Below are 20,257 nucleotides of genomic sequence, written 5' to 3' on the forward strand. Positions count from 1 at the left end.
AGTGGGAACTTCTTCAATCAGAGTGGTGGGAGTGTGGAACGAGCTGCCATCCGACGTGGTAAATGTGGACTCACCCTTATGTTTTAAGAATACATTGGATAGATACATCGATAGAAGAGGTGTGAACGATTATGGAATGGGTGCAGGTTAGTGGAACCAGCTGAATGATGTTTCGGCACAAAATAGAAGGGGCGAATAACCTGTTTTCTGTGCTGTAGTGTTCTATGATGTTATATACTTCTATGAGATCACCCCTCAACATCCTCATAAACCTTCTTTGCACCCTCTCCAGCTTGACAACATCTTTCTGCAGTATGGTGACCAAAACTGTTTTGAGGTTTGTTGCTTGACGTACAACTTGTGTTAATGATTGAATGTTTATCCTTCACAGCCCAAGAAGCTGGTGTTCAGCAACTTTGGAAGTCTGAGGAAACGGAAGCAGGATGAGGAGGAATACATCTGTCCGATGGAACTGGGACACCCAACAGGAACTGGGTTCAAAACAGGGAGCAAACAGGTCAGAGGGATAGAACTGAGATTGTACAATGAGGAGGACCTGGATAGGATTGAACAGGTAAAGGTAGCTGGCCTTCATTTACCATCTTTTGACAGAAAAAATTTCACAGCATTTGCCATACACATTTCCATTTAGCTCGACTAGTACACACTATCTGGCAGCAACACCACACTATCTTCTCACCGTGGCCTGCTGATCTCCTAGGGAGTTACCCCATGCACTGATGTTGAATTGAGAAATCACTTGCTGAGTAATGTTGAGGTGTGTTTTGAATGGGTTGAAACTGAGTGGCAACCATTTATTTTTAGATCAAATCTCCTCTTCTATAGACCCACTCCCCAGCTTGTGCATCTTTCCTCAATCCCCAGAGTAAATATCACCTTCTCCATGCTGACCATCAGCACAGAGACACATCAACACTGTGTGCTTAGTCCGTGCTCTATTCCATCTACCAACTTTGTCTCCAATGCAGTCTATAAATTTGCTGCCAGCATCACTGTTGTAAGGCTGAATGATGGGTAATGATGATGGAGTTGGAGAATCTGATGGACAGCACCAGAAAAACTATATTCCCTGAAACATCAGCAAGGCCAAGAAGCATGTTATGGAGTTTAGGAAGGGGAGGCCAAGGGATGACACATTGATGGGGCAGTATTGGAATTGGAACGGGTTCGTAGAATCAAGTTCCTGGCAGAGGACCCATCCTCTCGCCAACACATCAAGGCAACCATGAAAAAGGCACGCCAATGCCTCTATTATGCAAGAAGTCAGAGAAGAGTTGGGATGTTTTTGAACTTCTACAGATGTCATGTGGAACGATTACTGGCTGGGTTGTATTGTGGTCTGGTTAGCAACTTGTATGCTGTGAATGTAGAAGGCTGCCGAAAGTGGTGGACGTAGCCAGGTCCATCACAGGCACTGATCTTCTGTGCATTGCTGACGTCTGTGAGTTGCTGCCTCACAGAGGCAGCCAACGTCAGAAAGGTCCCCCATCACCCTGGTTACAATCCCTTCTTGCTGATACCTTCAGGCAGAAGTCCAGCACAACAAGGTTCAAGAATAGATTTTTTTCCAACAGCTCTCAGGTTCTTGAACCTCTGCACTACCATAATCATGAACTACATTTCAACCATCAAAAGACCTACTGAACATTAGTTTGGTGCTAACTGCAATTGTGAACATTTGTGCGTGCACCTTTCATATTTATTCCATTTTTCTTCCTCTCAGCATATTGTGGTAACATCATTTAAACTATTGCAGTTGATGCATGACAGTGTGCAGCTGCAGGAAGACCAGAAATACCCCTGGTATCCGGAATTCAAGCAACCTGCAAAAAAATCATGGAAAATAAACAGGCAAAAAATACATTTAAAATTGGCATGCCTGGCTATCAGTTCATCAGTCACACAACACGCAATCTCAAGCAACCAGAAAATACACTTGTGTGGCATCTACCAATCACCATAGGTGCTGGATACTAGGGTTAGTTAAAAACATAATGCTGGAGAAACTCAGCTGATCAAACAATGTACTTTATACAGCCATTCCCTGACATGCATCCAAGTTCTGACTGACTGGTTGGGTATCAAAATGGGCACAAGATATTAATAAGGGAAGGTAATGGAATAGAGAGAATAAGGAGGGAATTAAAAGAGGGACCTTTGTGACATATGAAAAGTGAAATCTTTTCTGGGGGAGGCGGGGTGGGGGGAAATAGCGGTCACTGCAAAATCAGTTGACGCTTGCGAGTGGATTCGCAAATCCAAATGGAGAGGGGAGATGTGGTTGTCCGACAAGGGATAAAGGACAACTCAGGAGGTGAAGGGGAGATTGGGGATAAATAAGATAGAAATAGGAGAATAAGGAAAATGTTAGATGTTATAGGAATGTTGTCTTATAAAGAGTTGAAAATAAGAAAACAGAAATGGAAAAGGAGGAAAGGTAATGATGGAAAAACGGAAAGAGAAGATAAACAAAATATAAAAGGGCTACGCTGAACTATATGTCTTTAAATATTAATGGAATACATAACCAAATTAAAAGGAAGAAACTACCAAATTTAAATGAATAAATGTATTCCATTAGAAAAAATAACATATTGGTTAAGAAATAATATTGAAATATTCGAACAAGTATAGGAGCCTTACATTAAATACAATAGCGAAAACGTACCGGGGACAAACATTACCTAAGTTGATGGAAGGAGAAGGAAAGAAAAGAATGGACTCAGTAGAATTTCTGGTGTAATTTTGTTGAATGACAACATTGTCTGACTGGCTTAATGCAACCTAGATTGTATACCTAAAATGGATGAGAGGGGGGGGTGGGGGGGTGGTTTGGGAGGAAAGGGGGGGGGGGGGAGAGAAAAAGTCACTGTATATGTGTGAAAAGAAATAGTGTATATCATGGCTAATGTGATTTATGGTGTGAAAAAAAAAAATTAAAAAAAAAAAAAAAAGGGCACAAGATGAACGTATATTAGCATGGCATGTAGTCCCCATGCTGATCCCACTGTCCTGCATTCTCCTGACAGCCCTCTGTACCCGTACAGGATTCCTTTATCCATTAGCACTGGTGGGTGTATGACCAAGCATAATTTTTATATTTATTTTTTTTAATTTATACAATTTTTTTTTCTTTGTATGTTTACCAATTTTCCCTTGCGACCGCTGCAACCGTGTCTGCTTGTCCCGCATCGGACTTGTCAGCCACAAACGAGCCTGCAGCTGACGTGGACATTACCCCTCCATAAATCTTCGTCCGCGAAGCCAAGCCAAAGAAAGAAGAGGTCATAAGTAAGGGAGAGGCTGTATGGCAAAGATAGATACGTTTCAGGCTTGAGCCCTTTATCCAGGTATGAGGTTCGGTTGACTGCCTACATTTTGCTCATACCTGGATGAAGGGCTCAAGCCCAAAATGTTGGTTCGGTGTCTTTATCTTTGCTACATAAAGGGTACTGTTGAACCTGCTTAGTTTCTCCAGCATTTTGTTTTTCAACCACGGTGTCTGCAGACTTTGGTGCTTTATAGGGGTTTTACTGTATTGTATGCAACTGTACATTGTACTTGTGTACGTGACAGTAAATGTATTCATTCAGAGAACTCGCAGAATGATTGGGCCATGGGATTCAGCTCAGAGGGACTGGAATCTAATTGAACCTTTGCTTGTCTTTTACTGCCAGTGCTACGGTTTGGGAATTTCTGTTGAATACAAGTATGTGGACTTTAATCTTTTAGATGGATGATTCCGAAGGGACGGTGAGACAGATTGGAGCATTCTCAGAGGGCATCAATAATCTCACAGTGAGTACATGGAACTTCTACTGAAAGTAACCAACTGTTTGAAATCTGCGTATCCAGTGTTCTTAATTTTTTTTTAATTTGGATGTACAGCACGGTAACAGGCCATTTCGGCCCACAAGTTAGTTTTGTCAAATTTACATCCCATTAACCTACAACCTCCAGTATGTTTTGAATGGTGGGAGGACATCCACGCAGACGTGGGGAGAATGTGCAAACTTCTTTCAGACAGCGCGGGATCCAGTCCCAATCGCTGGCGCTGTAAAGGCTTTGCACTAACTGCTACGCCAACCATGACGTCCTGTAAATGTAACTCAATAGAAATGCGTCCACTTTGCTCTGATTTCATGGCCAGTCCTTCCTTTCTGTTTGTAGCACATGCTGAAAGAGGACGAGCTGTTTAAAGATGTGAGAGTGAGCTCTCCCTGTGCCAGCATTGATTGATGAGGATTCCACTGTCTGACCATCACTCCAGGCCCAGCGTCTTCTCAGCGACTTCAGTCCAACACTACCAGATGAACTGCCTGCACTACTCAATGCCTTTTAGTAATACCTTCCCTCATCGTGAACGCAAATGCACGAGGCACCGCCAAATATTTATTCTCATTTGGAACTGGAAAAATGTGGTGAAAATCCAATGATATTCATTGAACACATTTCAAAATTCAATGGTTTGTGTACCCAGACCACATGGTGCTGGTTAATTTGATGAAGTTTTGAAAGCCGGGTCTGATTTTCATCAGGAATCAGAAGTTTGCAGTCTATTCTGCCCTCTGACGCCAACGAATACTTCAGAAGCAATATCTCAAGAATGCCTTAATAACCAAAAACAATGCCATTTTAATGATCCAATTATTTTACATCATTAATCCTTTTCTACCACAATGTGAATTTTGTACCTTTTGTAATTTCTAAAGTGGCAGAGAAAAGGAATATTTTGTAATGTACATCTTTTGAATGGGGTTACTAATTAGTGCAATGATTTGTATCGATGTAGGGATTGTATTCCAGCTGGCCTGGCCTAATCCATGTAGAATTTATATGGTGCTTTACAGAATGGTGTCGGGGTTTGAGGTCTTAGTCGTTTTGTAACCCAAGTTACAAAAACTTGATTTGTCACAGCAGGCGCTGTTGCAGTTGGGATGGAATCGTGTTAGTTTTAAATTGTGGCACATTTTAAATGGTACAGATTGCATTGTGGGAATTGTTTCCATTTCTTAATCTTGAAGAGCAAGTGGAGAAGGCATGAAATTGACCATTATAAACACTAACGAGCTTGATGACCATTGTGAACACTAACGAACTCATGCAAATTGATGCTTTTCATTTTGTTACCAAGTGCCCCAACCCCAGTTTGGATGAGTTGAATGAGGATTACATTTGAGATCGGTGTAACACTGAATCTTAGCACTCCAGCAGAGAATAATTCTGTACAGAAATACTGGTGGTTACTTAACTCTGCAGTTAGAAGTGCAATTGCCCAAAGCCTGAGCAAGAATTGAGAACTATGAACATTGAATAGGTTCTGTCCTACCCACAACCAGATACTTGTGCATCAATTACAACTCTAATCTTTGTACCTTAAAGATTTTTTATCCAAAACAGTTAATGATTCAAAATTAAAAATGCCCTTTATTTAAAGGCGTGAAAAAAGAAAAGGCTGTTTCTTCTCCTGACAGTGCCAAATGTATTTTTCTATATGCGTAGCTTTTATAAAAAAAATAAAATATTAGGCATTGGGCTCACGGGGAAATCTGCATTCCCTGCCTAGTGGTCAAGACAACCTCAATGCCATCAGATCCTCTCCACATCCAATCTGTAGATCAATGTGCTTTCCATCAGTTTATTTATTCTGCCATATACATGTTGAGTGTTGGTGCAATGTTTTGTGGCATATTTGTGTATTTTAGAACATTTAACAGGATGATTTAAAAGATGTAATTGGGCCATTGTTTCAAACCTGTTGAAAACCAACATGTGACTCAGAACTTGGATGGAAGGTTTTGAGATCTCTGCCTTGTTGCTCATTATCACAGCATGAATATTGATAAATATAAAATCCTGACAAGGCATTAGAACAGAGAGGGTGAATGTGTTAATTCCTTTGCCCTTAGCAGCACTTCCTGTCCTGAATCGTGAAAGCAGAATTGTGTATAATCCATTAACCTACAGCAATACCTGCATTATATATCCACTGCCATCATGTGAATATTTCAACATAAAAATAAAGTCTTGCATAACATTTGAAATGGTTGCATTTAATGATGAATGGATCATTCAGCCTTGCCTGTGTTTAAGGATCTTGGAACATGCATTAAGCCCCTAGTGTAGAGTTCAAATTTCCTTTCCTGGCAATAGGAAGAGCACACACCAATGTCTTACTTGGAGAGCCACGCAGAGACAGGTGGGAGTAGTCCTTGTTCTCTCAGTCATGCAGAAGATCATTGAACCTCAAACTGTATCACCCAAGTCCCACATTGTCATTGATCAGGGGGGCAGGAGGGGAGATAGTGGGATGTTGGAGGTGGGCCGTGTGGAACCAGTACTGGTTCAAAAAGTATCTGTTTAGCATCGCCACAGCCTCCAGAGATGACAACCAACCAATCCTTCCCAAGCAGGGCCAGCATTAACCAGGGTGGTGACTGAGCTCCAAATGCAGATTCCAAGCAAGCATTTTGCCAGCTGCAGGCAGTTACAGCAGAAGGGGAGAGTTGATCAAAGGCTCCGTGCCTTTCTGGTCAAGAGAGATCTTTTCCATCATCTCCAGGGGTACATTTATGCACTGGTTATACTATAAAACTGCTGTAGAGCTTGTGATCAGGCAATGCTGGCTGATCCCCAACAGTACTGCTCCAGACAATATCATTCAACAGAAGAGCCATTTAAATACTTTATTTTGCTCCATTAATACAAGTGGTGTGGTGCTGGACATTGCATTAACATATTACAAATGCTGTAGTACGAACTTTGTTAAAGCTAAGTAGTTAAAGTTTAAAACTAGAGGACAGCCAGCCACTCTCCGCTACCCACCTTGCTTCCCCCGCAGCATGGTGCTGTGTCTCAAGGGTCGTGTTGGTCATTCAAAAGACCCAAGGCTGACAGGCAAACAGAAGTGCACAGGAAGAGATTGGCTTGTATTTTTGCTGACCTGTCCATTAAACATTGATTTCTCTCTTTCTTAATTCAGCTGTAAGAGATCTCAGCATTGTGTGGGAGCAAGCTACCTGCTGAAAACAGGGGGGAAACTAAAGAGGTGAATGTGGGCTTGATTTTAATATTTAAGAAGAATTTGGACAGGTACATGGATGGGAGAGGTTTGGAGGACTATGGACTGGGTGCAGGTCAGTGAGACCAGGCAGAAAAATGGTTTGGCATTGACTAGAAGGGCCTGTTTCTATGCTATGATGTTATATGAATAGGGAGGTGGAGGGGAGACAGGAAGGCTGTATGTTGTACAAAGAGCATGATTTTGTGCAAGGCACTGATATAATCCAACCAGAAACTGGAGGTGGAAAGTGCAAGGATTTGTACTGAGGCATCTGGTGGCAAATGCAGCGCTTAAATCGCTAATGTGTATAGGTTGCAGGTATACAAGTGGGAGCAGATTGGCAAGTAGAATGAGTGCAGAGGGCTGACAGGCTGGTTCTGTGGAGTACGATAGCGAGCTCTGACGTGTGTCGGCTCCCCTCTCCAGCTAATGTCAACCACATTCAGCGCAAGCTTTGCTCAGAAGATGCCTCTGAACAGATTTATAAACCTTAGTTCTTATGGTGTAGGATATCACCATCAGTTTCCACTTTACAACCATTGCAGCAGGGAAATTCCAGGGCAAAGGGAACAATCCTGCTCGTCACAAATGTGCCAGAGGAGGAATCCTTGAAGCAGTTCCAGTGGAAGCATACTATCTGAATCTGTTACACATTTAATGGATAACCAAAGTTCAGCAAATTCTCCAGCTGACCCCACAGGATGCTGGAGTCGAGAGCAAAAACTAACCTGGGTCAGACCATTATCAGAGGAAGGCAGGACACAAGTTGTGACCCAATAGTGGGATCTGAAAGCCGATTGTCTCTCTGCCTCCATAGAATCTGCCAGACCCACTAGTTCCTCCCGCTGTTTGTTGTTCCTTCTGGAAAGCCCATATCCTGACGAAACATTCACCTGACATTGGTCTGGGAGTGATGTGAACAAGGAACAAATGTTGCAAACGCTCCCACGTGGGAAAAAGCAGTCTATTTGAATTCTCCTGTCGCCACATCCCTCTCACAACATTCCCTGGGGCAGGAAAGCTTTGAGGGGGTTGTCCTTGGGTGGTCTAACCGTGATTCAGGAGTGAGACTGAAGCAATCCATCCAGATTTGGTCAGTCTCAGACAAGCCATAGAAGTTATTAAAAATTGCTTTAATCTCAATTTCAGATTGAAGCTGTGCCCAAATTCCCCACAGTGATCCTCTGGAAGTGAGCCACACACATCACTTGTGTAACAAGAGCTCTGGTGCCCTCCATCCTTTCATTCGCCTCTAATCCTCCAAGCCCACCACCCTTCAACCTGGCAGAACCTAAAGTCAAACAATAGTAAAACACGAACATCTGCAGACACAGTGGTTGAAGTAAAAACGCTGGAGAAACTCAGCCCTTTAAAGACACATAATCAACGTTTCAGACAAGCCCTTCAAGGTATGAACAAAATGTAAGTAGGCATGGGTGCATTTGCTCAAACCTTTAAGGGCTCTAGCCCAAAACATTGGATGTGTTTCTTTACCTTTGCCACATTAAGTAAAACCAGCTGAGTTTCTCCAGCATTGTTTAAAAGTTGAACACTAGCCCAGTATAAGTTCCCAAAGTCCGAGCATCTCGAACAGGGGAAAAATCCACCAAGCAGCAGTAGAGAGGACAAGCAGCCATGCCCATTTGCCCCAAAAGCTTGCCTTTCACTTTCAGCTGTAGTGATGGCACTTTGATTAAGTATGTAGCTTATATAACATGGAAGGGAAACCCCAGCCACTACTGATCCCACTTCTGAACACTCAAAATGTAAACCGCGCATCCTGGCTGTAGCCCAGTTTGTCCAGGTTTGGGTTACAGGCAAACTCTATCATTGGTGGAGGGCCACACATTAGAATGAGCACGTCATCTGCTGGTGGGGGCAGATGCTCCTGGATCATCTGTTCATTCACAAATCCCTCACTATACTTCCAGCCTGAAAAATAGAATCAAAGTCACAATTAGAACATTTGTGCTTTCTGGTTCCAAGAAATCCCCAACCAACTCTGGATCACAGATCGATACAAGTCTTACTGGGATGGACTTCAGCCTCAAACCAACATTCAAACAAGCAACCATACCTTCAAATGTTTCCCCTCTGCTCAAGATCAGAAGTTAAAGGTGGTGAACACAGCTCCCCTTCATGGACACCATCTACATCTCCCACTGCCAGGAAAGCAACCAACATACTGAAGGACCCATCACACCCCGGACACATTCTTCATCCTCCCATCAGGGAGAAAACTTAAGAGTGAAAGCAGTTTTTTTCTCTGCAGGCATCAGGCTCCTAAATGAACCCCACTTAGTGCTCTCATGCAGACCTTGCTTGGTGCTAAATTATTTTCCTTTTTATTATAACCTGCTGGTCTGTACTGGGTACTTTGTAACCAAGAACAACTTTCATTGGCGGTTGGGATAGATGAATGGGATTTCAGAAATCGGGAGGCATGTAGGGGGTTACAGGGTATAGTCCATAATGATCTCCAAGAACTGCTGAGAATTGAGAACATTGCAACCTGACCCAAGGATCTTGCCAAAGTGTGCAGCACATTGAGAGACTATACCTTCAGGTGCTTTGTCCAAGGTGTACCATATGATCACACGATGAGGATTCTCTGCCTCAATTTCTTCCAGTTCAGCTTGTAAAAGAATGTCCTTCTCACTCTGCAAAAGTTAAATAGCCCATTACAACCTAATGCACAGCATTAACTCTGCCCCAAAACCAACAGAATTTTGCCTCCTACAACTCCATGATTAAGCGCCTTGTCCTTGGTGGGAATGGCCAAGAGATTTCAACTTCAACCCCAATCCATACTCCTTGGTTCTGCTCCTCAGAGAAAGAACAGTTTGCTTTTCATTCACCTCAATCTCCCAAAGCCAACAAAGTAGAAAATACAAAAATTTGTACACAGCTCACATCTAGTGTGACATTGACGAGGTGATTTGGCCAAAAAGGTTATAGATACTGTTTCATCCTAAGGATGCTGGAATCTGGGGTAACAACAGTCTGCTAGAAAAACTCAGCAAGTTGAGCAGTATCAGCAGGGATAGAAAATGAAGGGTTCCGGTCTAAAACGTTGACCGTTTGTTTTCTCCCTCTGATGCTACTCGACCTGCCGAGTTCCTCCAGCAGATTGCAGCTTCCTAAACCTTGCGCACCTGGGCCTGGAGGAATGTAAATATTGCAGTTGAACTCCAACAGGGCTCTGGGAAGGCTAAAGGGACCGTGAAATGTTCTTGATGGGTAGAATAACAAAATCCACAGGTATAGACATTAAACACAAGAGGATGACTCAGGAGACAATCAGACCCCTCAAGGTGGAAGTTTGGAGTTGGAGAAAATGAGACAGGTACAAGGTGAGTGTTCACCTCGCTGTTTCCCAAGGAGAAGGACGTGGAGGATAACTTTAGGGCACTTTAAAATCAAAACACAGATAGTACTGGGTGTTTTGAGGAATGTTAGAGTTTACTGGGCCATTGACCAGATTGCTTCCTCACAAGGAATGGGAGAGCCTCTTCGCTCGCTGTGTAGACTCCACTGTTTTCAGCCACTCAACTTGGTCCTCCTACAAACACTACAATGCTGACAGAGGTTAGCAGTGAGCCAACCCACAGCTGCTAGGTGTTCCTCAACTTGCGTCTGTGTTCCGTTCTGACCAACTGGTCGTATCCCCGAAATAGACGTACATCGGAAATTCACTTTTATCCATGTTTATGAAATACAATATGGCAGCCACCAAGGCCAGCTCCTGCAAGAGGTTGGCCACCCTTGCCATACGCATTTTCCATAGATAGGCCTGACTTTCACCTGTAAATGCATAATTTTTAGACTTTTTCATTATGGTTGCATGTACGGATGACGATGTTGCATAGGTGGTAAGTTAGGGAATGCCTGTATTGTTAGGACATTTCCCCAGACTGGACATCATCAGCTCCCTAGATCATCAACACAGCCCCCAGCCTGGAGTCACTGGACCGTGGGAGGAACAATCCAGGTTAGTTGGCAAGGCTGGCGATTCTGCTCAAGGTGAATATGAGTCACATTGCTGACCTCTCCCATAGACAGAGTCTTACCTGGTTGGCAAACAATAGGTGACAGATCATGGGGTCACTGGGATCCTTCACAATCGCTCGGATCAGTTGCAGCATTGGGGTGATGCCTGGAAAGATTCAATCGCATGTCAGACCCAGCCACATGTATCAGACACCCGAGACGCAGGGTAGGCCGCTGGCTGTGGCAAACCTCAGAGGTTTCATATAGATTCAGGTGGAGGTTGCTTGGACACCGGGGAACTTCTCTGCTCTCAGAAAGAATACCCTCAAACCTGCCTAGCATCACCTGCAGAGGTGCAATGAAGGCCTGTGGTATGGCCATACCCCAGTGTGGTATTACAACCCCAGGCAGAGACGGTCATCTCCCACTCACCGGTCCCACCAGCAATCATGCCCACTTTCTGAACCTTCTTGATCTTGGCTTCTGATTTCTTGTCAGCACAAATGGCAAATTGTCCTAGAAATAAAACATATAATCACTGAAGTCACAGACCCAGCAATCCTGTTCCAAGGCCGGGCTTCCCATCAAGCATCAAGTTGAGCACATGTGGCTGAGGCAGAGAAGCTACTGAGTTTCTGTGCCAGTACCTGGGGTTAGTGGAGTTGGGTACGATGGTCAAAATAGCCCCCCTAGTGGGCCAAAGGACCCGTTTCTCTATAACTGAGCTTCCAAGAGTTCACCCCACTGCCCTGGGACAACCTGTTTCATGCTAGGAAACAAAAACAGAAATGCTGGAGGAACTCGGGTGGTCTTGCAACATCCATAGGAGATAAGGATATGTTACCGATGTTTCGGGCCTGAGCCCTTCAAGGTACAAGCAAAAAGCAGGCAGGCCTCTCAATGAAGACAGAAAGGGTAGGGAGGAATCAAGATCATCACATAAAAGGTGTTAATTGGATATGATAAGAGGAAAGGTGAGGATTGATTTTGGTTCTGTGAAAGGAGTCAGGAAAAAGGGAAGAGAACTAGAGGGAAGGAGACGGCAGGTGGGGAGGGAGGGGTAATCACAGCATTTGCAGACTTTCACTACAAAGATGGAGAGCTGGGTTTTTGGAAACCGGAGAGGTCGATGTTAATGCCATCCGGATGGAATGTGCCCAGACGGAAGATGAGGAAGGAACATTTGTTATTGCAGCTCCTAAATCCCATGGCCCAGAACCCTCCACTGCTCAACGTGACCCAGCCAAGCGCAATACTGACTTGCCTTTTCCCTTGTAAACAAGCAGACCACTGGGTCCCCGAAAATCAATGGTGTCTTGCAGTCTCAGACTCTCCAGGTACTGGGACATCTTTCCTCCTTCAGGGTACTTTGGATTAACCCCTTTAAAGTAAACCTGAAACAGGGAATACGAGTTATGTTGTCTCTAGGGCAACAGGAGTGAACGCACAATCGATCACTGTCCCTAGACACTGCACTGGCCAGGGATCAATGACCCGCTGGGAACACATGCAATCTCTCAACAGCAAGACCTCTGCTCAGTTCCCCTCAGTGTTGGTCCAACCCGGTACTCAGAAACTCAACAGTCTCCATTCAACAAACACGGCTCATTGACTCTCCACATAGAGCCCCTCCCCTTCGCCCCTGTCTGAAACCTCTGCACCCGGACCCACATCACCTTTCCCTGTTGTCCCTCCCTGTCACCTCTGCACCCAGAGCCCCTGTCACCCCTCCCTGGATCCCCTATGATGTGCTGAGGGGGGGTGGGGGGGGGGGTTGATCAGATCATGTCAACTCTAAATGGTTGATTTTGGAGCATAGGTTCTGTGTGGAAGATGGTGATTCTGCTCAAAGGGTAGGACAGGCTGCTAGGACTCCCAGGGGTTTGGGGGTGGGATGGGGGGAGGATGAGGGATATCTGGCCCCTACATATCTGTTTTGGGGCCAGTTCCTGGTCAGGTTTCAGGGGGCATGCCAATATTAGTTTTAAGACAGATCTGTGACAACCATCACAGGGAGGCGTCCCTGAACCCTGGGTGGTGAATGGTGAGTAAAACACCCAGAGTGCCATGAACCAGGAGACACCTCCAGTCTATCACGCCAATTAAACCTGGGGCAAGACTGCAGGGTTGGAACCAGGCCACAGTCTGTGCCAAGGCCAAGCGTCTGGGTTGTACAGGCTGTCTCCATGGTTACAGAAATAGCCAGAGACCAAGGCTGAGAGTGACGCAAGACCCAGATCAATCATTCACTCTGCTGCATTTGATTGGCCCTGTGCCAATAACCTCGGTGAAATGGTCAACACAAGTGACCAGTGTCGATGCAGGGGTCCAACACAAGTTCAGGAGTGGTGGTGGGGGGTGGGGGAGAGATGATTCCTGAAAACAGGATTTAGCCCCTCAGGACAGTGCAGGAGCATCTCCTCCCAAGAGGGTTTGAGACCGGGACTCGGGACACTCTCTCCCCCCCCCCCCCCCCAAGAAAGACCACCATTGGGGTCTCAGAGGACAGTGCGCTGAGCAGGCTGGTGGTTATTGGAGCTGGTCCTTGTGGCTACGTGAATCCCACTCATCGCCAGTTGTCAGTGAGAGGTCTCTGCAGTACAAAGGCTGAAGAGTTATCAGGGTGGACAGGAACCTGGAGTAGAGTTGACAATATGATCAGCTGGGAACCTGTTAAATGGCAGGATGGGATGAAGAGGCCTTGGTCTCCTGCTGTTCCCACCTTCCTCTCCCCACCGCTCCCACCCTCCCCCCCACCTCCACTTTCCTTTTTCCCCAAGAGGGGTTTGAGTTCCCTGGAAGAGGAAACACACTCCCCCAGTCCACACATGAGCTGATGGAGAGAGGACAATCCCACACCTTCAAATGGAGACGATTCCCCAACAGAACGGGGGTGGTCAGGGGGCTGAGGGGGAAGGGACCACAGACAGGGGGCAAGTCTTTACCTTGACCACTAGGTCTACGTATCCCTTATCATCATCGCTGGAGACAGGGGTGTAGGGCCTGACAACCAACTGGCCGTTGATCCTGGCCGACAGGTAAATGTGCTGCCCTGTAAGGAACAGAGGCCACATTGTGATTCAGTGCAGAACTCCAGCCTAGCTCCCACCTCCCCGGGCACCACTTATCCACTGCATCGCTGGCCCCAATGTCTCGTGTGGTCATGTATAGAGGCCAGTCAGTACGCTACACAACTGTGGGTGGGCAAGATCGAGGATCCCCCGACAGGCAGGGGTAAGACTCACCAATCGGCAGTCCCAGGATGTGATCCGGGGAAGGGAGAGCGAAGCAGAACCTTCTGGTGTCCCTGGTGATGACCTGGGGACAGAAACAGTCACACCTTCAAATTGCACCCATGGGCACAGCCCTTGCCAGGGGAAGTAGGTAACCGTGGGGGGAGGGGAGGCAGGGGGCGAGGACCCACACTGCCCCAGCTCTCTACCCCCCATTATCACCCTGGCCCACAGCACCGGACCCCACCGCTGATCAGCACAAGTGCAGAGTCCTCGAGCATAAACCCCCTCAGTAACTGGGGCATTCGGCCTACAGATGTGGACCACTCTGTGTGGGTGGGTGGTGTGAGGGGAGGTTGTCCACCATCCCTGGAGTGAGGCACGTTCCGGGTCTGGAGCTCAGTCGATTAAAGTTCAGAAGATCATTGAACACATTCATCAAACCAACCAGTCACACTAAGCCAATCAGAAACCCAGGCAGAAAGAGACCATTGAGCCCCTCTAGTCTTCTGCCTTGAGTGAGATACATCTCTCTCCACCATGGGTACACAGACATTTCTTTCCAGCCGATCCTTCCTACCCCAACCTGCTGGGCATTTCGGATGGTGTGGTAAAGCTGCTGCTACAGTGCAGTATGCAATGTAACTGCTACACCTACCTATTTAAATTCAACCTTTCTCCAGCAATAAAATGCAAGTTATGGTAAAGTAAATCATTAACTGACTTCTGATAAACTGCTTCCCACAATCTGCCATAAAACACCAAAGTCTGCAGAGCCCTGGTTGAAGTAATAACACGATGCTGGAGAAACTCAGCAGTTCAGTGTCCTTTATAACCAAGATTTTGGGCTTGAGCCCTTCATCATGGGCACCATGGTTCACGCAACATCTTTACAGCGCCAGCGATCAGGACCAGGGTTCAAATCCCACACTGTCTGTAAGCAGTTTGTATGTTCTCCCCATGTCTGCACAGGATCTGGTTTCCTCCCACCCTTCCATAATAAAACATGCTGGGGTGAGAGTTAAAGGGGTGTATATTGAGCGGCACGGACTCAGGGCCCATTTGCTCTGTAACAGTGCTGTAGATCTAATTTTTTTCTCACAGATCACTTGAGCAAAATGTAGGGAGGTGCCTGAATATATAAATTGGAGGAGCTGTACCTGATTTTCTGTCTGGCTTTAACACAGACTTCTCCAGTTTCTACTAGACCACTCCTCACTGTTCCTCTATTGCCCATCCCTTCATCTTCTTTCCTCCAGCTTTCCACCCTCCACATTCACTGAGCCATCTCCCCTCCCTCCCTTATCCACCTATGACCTCCTGCCCGTGGGCCTGTGCTCCACCACTCCCCTCCCTCCCTTATCCACCTATTACTTCCTGCCCGTGGGCCTGTGCTCCACCACTCCCCTCCCTCCCTCCCTTATCCATCTATTGCCCATGGGCCTGTGCTCCACCACACCCCGCCCTCCACCATTTTATCCATCTATTACCTCCCGCCCGTGGGCCTGTGCTCCACCACTCCCCTCCCTTATCCACCTATTACCTCCTGCCCATGGGTCTGTGCTCCTCCACACCCCTCCCCCCACCATTTTATTCAGGCTTAGCTTGATCAAACCAGAAATGTTGGTTCTGAATCTTTATCTTTGCTAATATAAGAGGACACTGTTACACCTGCTGAGTTTCTCCAGCAAAGTGTTCTTCCTACAAATTTTAACAAAGTTCAGAGAACAGTGGATGCGAGTTTCATGTTTCAATTATAGTGTGTGGTTCCACCAACGTGAACAGGTTTCCTTCCTTCATACTAATGCCCAGAGACACCTTGGGTCAAACAACCCTGCACATTGATATGAGCAACATCTATCCAAGTAGCACACAAATGATTAATGGTCCCTTCTCACCTCCCACTCGCTGGTGAAAAGGCTGCTCTGGTGTAATGATGAATGGCCATAGATGACCTGGCTTCAAGGATGAACAACATGGAGATGCTCCATTATTCCTTTCCACGGGTGAAGTCAGGGCTCAGGATCTGGGGGGGGGGGGGGGAGGTGGTGTGGTGTGGAATCTGTGACTGGAGTTATCACATGGAGAAAGCGGCGGCGCTACTGCCCCGGGAGAAAGTCAAGGACCCAACAATGGTGGAGAGCAGAAGATCAGTCTCTCTCCTTTACTGAAGGAGGGCATGGTCATGGTGCCTTGATATCCTCAAGTGGGGAAACAAGATTATTGATTAGTCATGGGAAATATACTAAGGGATGGGGTGTGCACACATTTGCAATGGCATGTTCAGATTAGCATTGGTATACAGCTTTGCAAGGGACAGGTCATATTTGTGTTTATTATGGAAGTGACAAAGGGGTTGATGAGGGTAGAGACGTGATGTTGTCTATGTGGATGTTAAGGAGTTTGACAAACCCCCTCATAGCAGCCTGATCCAAAGGTACAGGTACATGGGATCTACAGTGAATTGACAGTTTGAATACAGATTTGTCTGGTCTGTAGAAGAAGGACGTTATTCTAGCTATGGTTTCATGACCAGTGATGTTCCATCGGGATCAATGTTTGGACCACTGTCATATTTATACATGACCAAGATGAAAAAGTAGGTGGGTGGGTTAGGAAGTGTGTGGATGATACAAAGATTAGTGGAGTTAGGCACAGTATAGTGGGCTATCAAAGAATATCACAGAATCTAGACCTGGCAGAGATGTGGCAGGCAGATCCATTTGTCAGGGCATTAAGCAAAAGAATACAGAGGTCGTGTAGCGATACAAAACTTTGGCCAGGCCACACTAGGGGAATTCTGTGTACATTTCTGGTTGCCCCCTTACAGGAAGGATGCTGCCTGGGTCAGAAGGAATGCTATGAGCACAAGCTTGGATTGTTTTCTCTGGAGCGTCAGAGGCTTTTTGCAGTTTATAAAACTGAGAAGCATCAATAGGATGGACAGTTAGGATCGTTTCACCAGGTAAAGGTGTCACACACTGTTGAATATGTTTGAGGGAAGGAGAGAAATTTAAAGGAGATGTGCAGGGTCAAATTTTTTTTTTTTAAACAGAGGGGTGGGTGCATCGAACGGACAGCCAGGCATGGTGGTGGAAGCAGACACAATGTTTAAGAGGCTGTTAGATAGAAACACAGACATGAAGGGGGTGGGGGATAAGGAGCAGGTGCAGGCAGCCAGTTTAGTACATACACTATTAGCTTGAATGGCCTGAAGCTGCAGGAAGAGTCATTCCGAGCCAAGCTGAGCTGAGTCATCACCGATACATTCACATCTTCCAAAAGTCCTCCCCAACCTGCCTTTGACAGTGAACCTTCAGATCTTCCATTGGTCCTCCCCAAGAGGCTTCTCACACTCTTGTCCAACCCTGCCACAGGAATAGATCTCAAGGACATTGCTTCTTGGAAATCCTTGCCCATAGAACGGTCATTTTTCAGGATGGCTGGAGAACCAATTCCATGTGTCAAGAGCACCTGTTCCCAAACTACACCCTCCCTGCTGCATCCTGCCAGTCACCTCCCTCTCCATCCACAGGGGAGCTGAAAGTTCCAAACTACTTTGCCCAGAGCCACAAAGCACGGTGGGACCGTCACCCTAGATCCCCAGGAAAACCACAGAGCAGAAACTTCACTGCCGATCTCCCTCTGTCCACAGTTCAGAGAAACCCTACAACCACTGCTTCCAAACCCTCCTCATATCTGCTCACTACACAAGCTACAACTCCAGGCAGGTGCTTCCTCAAGGGGATGAAACCTGGAGGAACCCCCTTCCATCCCATTAACATGATCAAAGCAAAAATGCATATTGCATGACCTCAGTACAGGTTACAAGTTAAAAATTAAAGGCTTCAATTCGTGAAGTGATTCCGCACTACAATTTTATTGGATTCATTATCGGTGGGGGGGGGGGGGTGGGTGGGGGTGGGACTGGTATTTATAGATGACCACAGACTGCCCTTGAACATCCTCCAAACAAATCCATGCTCTCAGGTTCCTGCCAGAAGCCACAGTATTTATGGGCATCTGAGCCACATTGGTGTGTCCGTAACAAGGGCGTTACCGGGCAGAGCACAACAGAACAGGCACAGCTGTTACTGACCAACTCCACATTCTTTCACACTGATTCTGGGTTCAAATTGAACTGCCTGCTGCCAAAAGCCCAGGATTGGAACATCGGAGATCTCAGGAGCAGGACCGCAACAGTCTGAGATGGGGCACAGTCTGGTAAATAGACAAAGATAGGGGTTTTACAATCTAGCCATTGCCAGATCAGGAGTCAGTGTTGCTCAACAAGAGGAACAGAGGATCAACTTGGTGCAGAGTCTGGAGCCACAGGTACACCTGGCCAGGCAAGGTGAGGAAGGAGCAGTTCTTTCTCTGAACAACATCAACCAACTGGATGAGATTAGAGTGGCTATTTGATCATTTCATTGCAAAATCATTCCTGATTTTATTACCATGGTCACCATAACTGACCTGCACCATTGCTGTGATGTGATTTGACACTGTCCCTGGACGCTAGTCCAGGATTCGACCAGGATACTCCTGAACTTGCTCCACACCTACCTCCTTATCAATCAGCCTCAGTGGGTACTTGGTATTTGGGTCTTCAAGGGTGACTGGTGGACCTGTTTTCTTGAGGCCCAGTAGCTTCAGGAAGACATCAATCAGTGACTTCAGAAAGGAAATGAGTGCCTGCAGACAGGGAGAGGGTGTCAGTCATCTCATCACTTGATCCCACAGCCTAGTCATGTCCATCTGCACTTGGAGGGTTTGAGAAAACATCTCCACACACTCTCAGAGAAGCATGATCAGACCTCTAGGCAAACTATTCTATCGACAATAGATGCAGGTGTAGTTGTAGGCCATTCAGCCCTTTGAGCCAGCACCACCAATCACTGTGATCATCCAGAATCAGTTCCCTCTTCCTGCCTTCTTCCCATATCCCTTAACTACCTTTAAGATAGTTTATTCTCTCTGCATTCCACTGCCAGAGAGAGGACACAATTTATCTGCCCCATTTCCCCAGACTTCACCCACTCTGCCAAGGGAGTTGTGTCTACATGAGAGAAGAACCTCAGACTGGATTACCAACCAGCCCAGCTTCCACTGCACCCTCTCCAGATCTCTGACATCCACTATGGAATGGAGGATAAGGCCAACCAGGCCCAAAGCAGTGACTCCAAGCTTCTGCTCAATATCTTCTGTGTATTTCATGACTTCTCGACCTCCCACAGCTACCAGACTATGCTGGAACCAAGCCGTTTCCGTGGACGGGGAGCCAGGTCCAGCAAAAGGTGGATGGGACAATTCCCACAGCCCACTGGGGAAGGGAGGTGAGGAAGGGTCAGGCAGAACCACGACAGGCATGTCCTTGTGAACGGGAGGGCTGGACTTCCATTCTTCTGTTGTTGCTCCATGCAGAGCAACTCTGGCAGTGATTGGGGGGGGGGGGGGGGGGGTCGTGAGTCCAGCACCCATAACTAGCCAGCACTGGGGTCCCAGACAGCATCATCCGCTGGTCAGTGGGCTCCCTCCCTCTCTCCCCTCCCTCTCTCGCTTCCCTCCCTCTCTCCCTCCCTCCCTCCCTCCCTCTCTCCCTCTCTCCCTCCCTCCCTCTCTCCCCTCCCTCTCTCCCTCTCTCCCTCCCTCCCCTCCCTCCCCTCTTCCCTCTCTCCCACACTCCATCCATCCATCCCTCTCTCTTTTTCCCTCTCATACCCCTCCTCTTTCTTTCTTCCCCTCCCTCATTCATTTATCCCTCCCTCCATATCCCCCATCCCCCCCTCTGCCCGCCCCGGCCTCACCGCCACCACTCGGCCCAACATTCCGTCCTCTCCGCGCTCCGACACAAAGTAACCACACCCTGGTCCCGCCCCCTGCCTTAAGACGATTGGCGTCTCGGACGTTGATTGTCTCGCTGCTTTGCCGTCTGCGGGCTTTGATTGGT

At 46.7% G+C, this 20,257-nt stretch overlaps 2 protein-coding genes across 22 annotated transcripts in view; one reads left to right on the forward strand and one right to left on the reverse strand.

The window, feature by feature from the left end:
- The window catches only part of ppfibp1b (PPFIA binding protein 1b), a 132,906-nt gene extending 126,841 nt beyond the window's left edge, over positions 1 to 6,065 (forward strand). For 12 of the 21 annotated variants that reach the window (XR_011346833.1, XR_011346834.1, XR_011346832.1 and 9 more), the window contains 4 exons: positions 392 to 580; positions 1,745 to 1,999; positions 3,754 to 3,819; positions 4,192 to 4,210. Coding sequence is in view for 9 of the 21 variants with exons in the window: in XM_069904475.1 (XP_069760576.1) it covers positions 392 to 580; positions 3,754 to 3,819; positions 4,192 to 4,260 (324 nt within the window). In the remaining 12 variants the exon portion in view is untranslated. Of the gene's footprint in view, positions 1 to 391; positions 581 to 1,744; positions 2,000 to 3,753; positions 3,820 to 4,191 lie in introns of all 21 variants that reach the window. The other 9 variants (XM_069904476.1, XM_069904477.1, XM_069904478.1 and 6 more) reach the window with 3 other exon arrangements.
- A 628-nt stretch (positions 6,066 to 6,693) lies between these two features.
- Positions 6,694 to 20,195, reverse strand: LOC138746288 (NADH-cytochrome b5 reductase 3-like). The gene is made up of 9 exons (XM_069904489.1): positions 20,115 to 20,195; positions 18,874 to 19,002; positions 14,320 to 14,392; positions 14,020 to 14,126; positions 12,339 to 12,468; positions 11,507 to 11,590; positions 11,155 to 11,240; positions 9,645 to 9,744; positions 6,694 to 9,016 (listed from the first exon to the last, which is right to left on the reverse strand). Exons 1-9 carry the CDS (start codon positions 20,133 to 20,135, stop codon positions 8,844 to 8,846), a joined length of 903 nt encoding a protein of 300 aa, XP_069760590.1. The 5' UTR covers positions 20,136 to 20,195; the 3' UTR covers positions 6,694 to 8,843.
- Positions 20,196 to 20,257: the final 62 nt, after the last annotated feature.

Source organism: Narcine bancroftii, chromosome 11, assembly GCF_036971445.1.
Source record: "Narcine bancroftii isolate sNarBan1 chromosome 11, sNarBan1.hap1, whole genome shotgun sequence".
Classification (NCBI taxonomy): Eukaryota; Metazoa; Chordata; class Chondrichthyes; order Torpediniformes; family Narcinidae; genus Narcine; species Narcine bancroftii.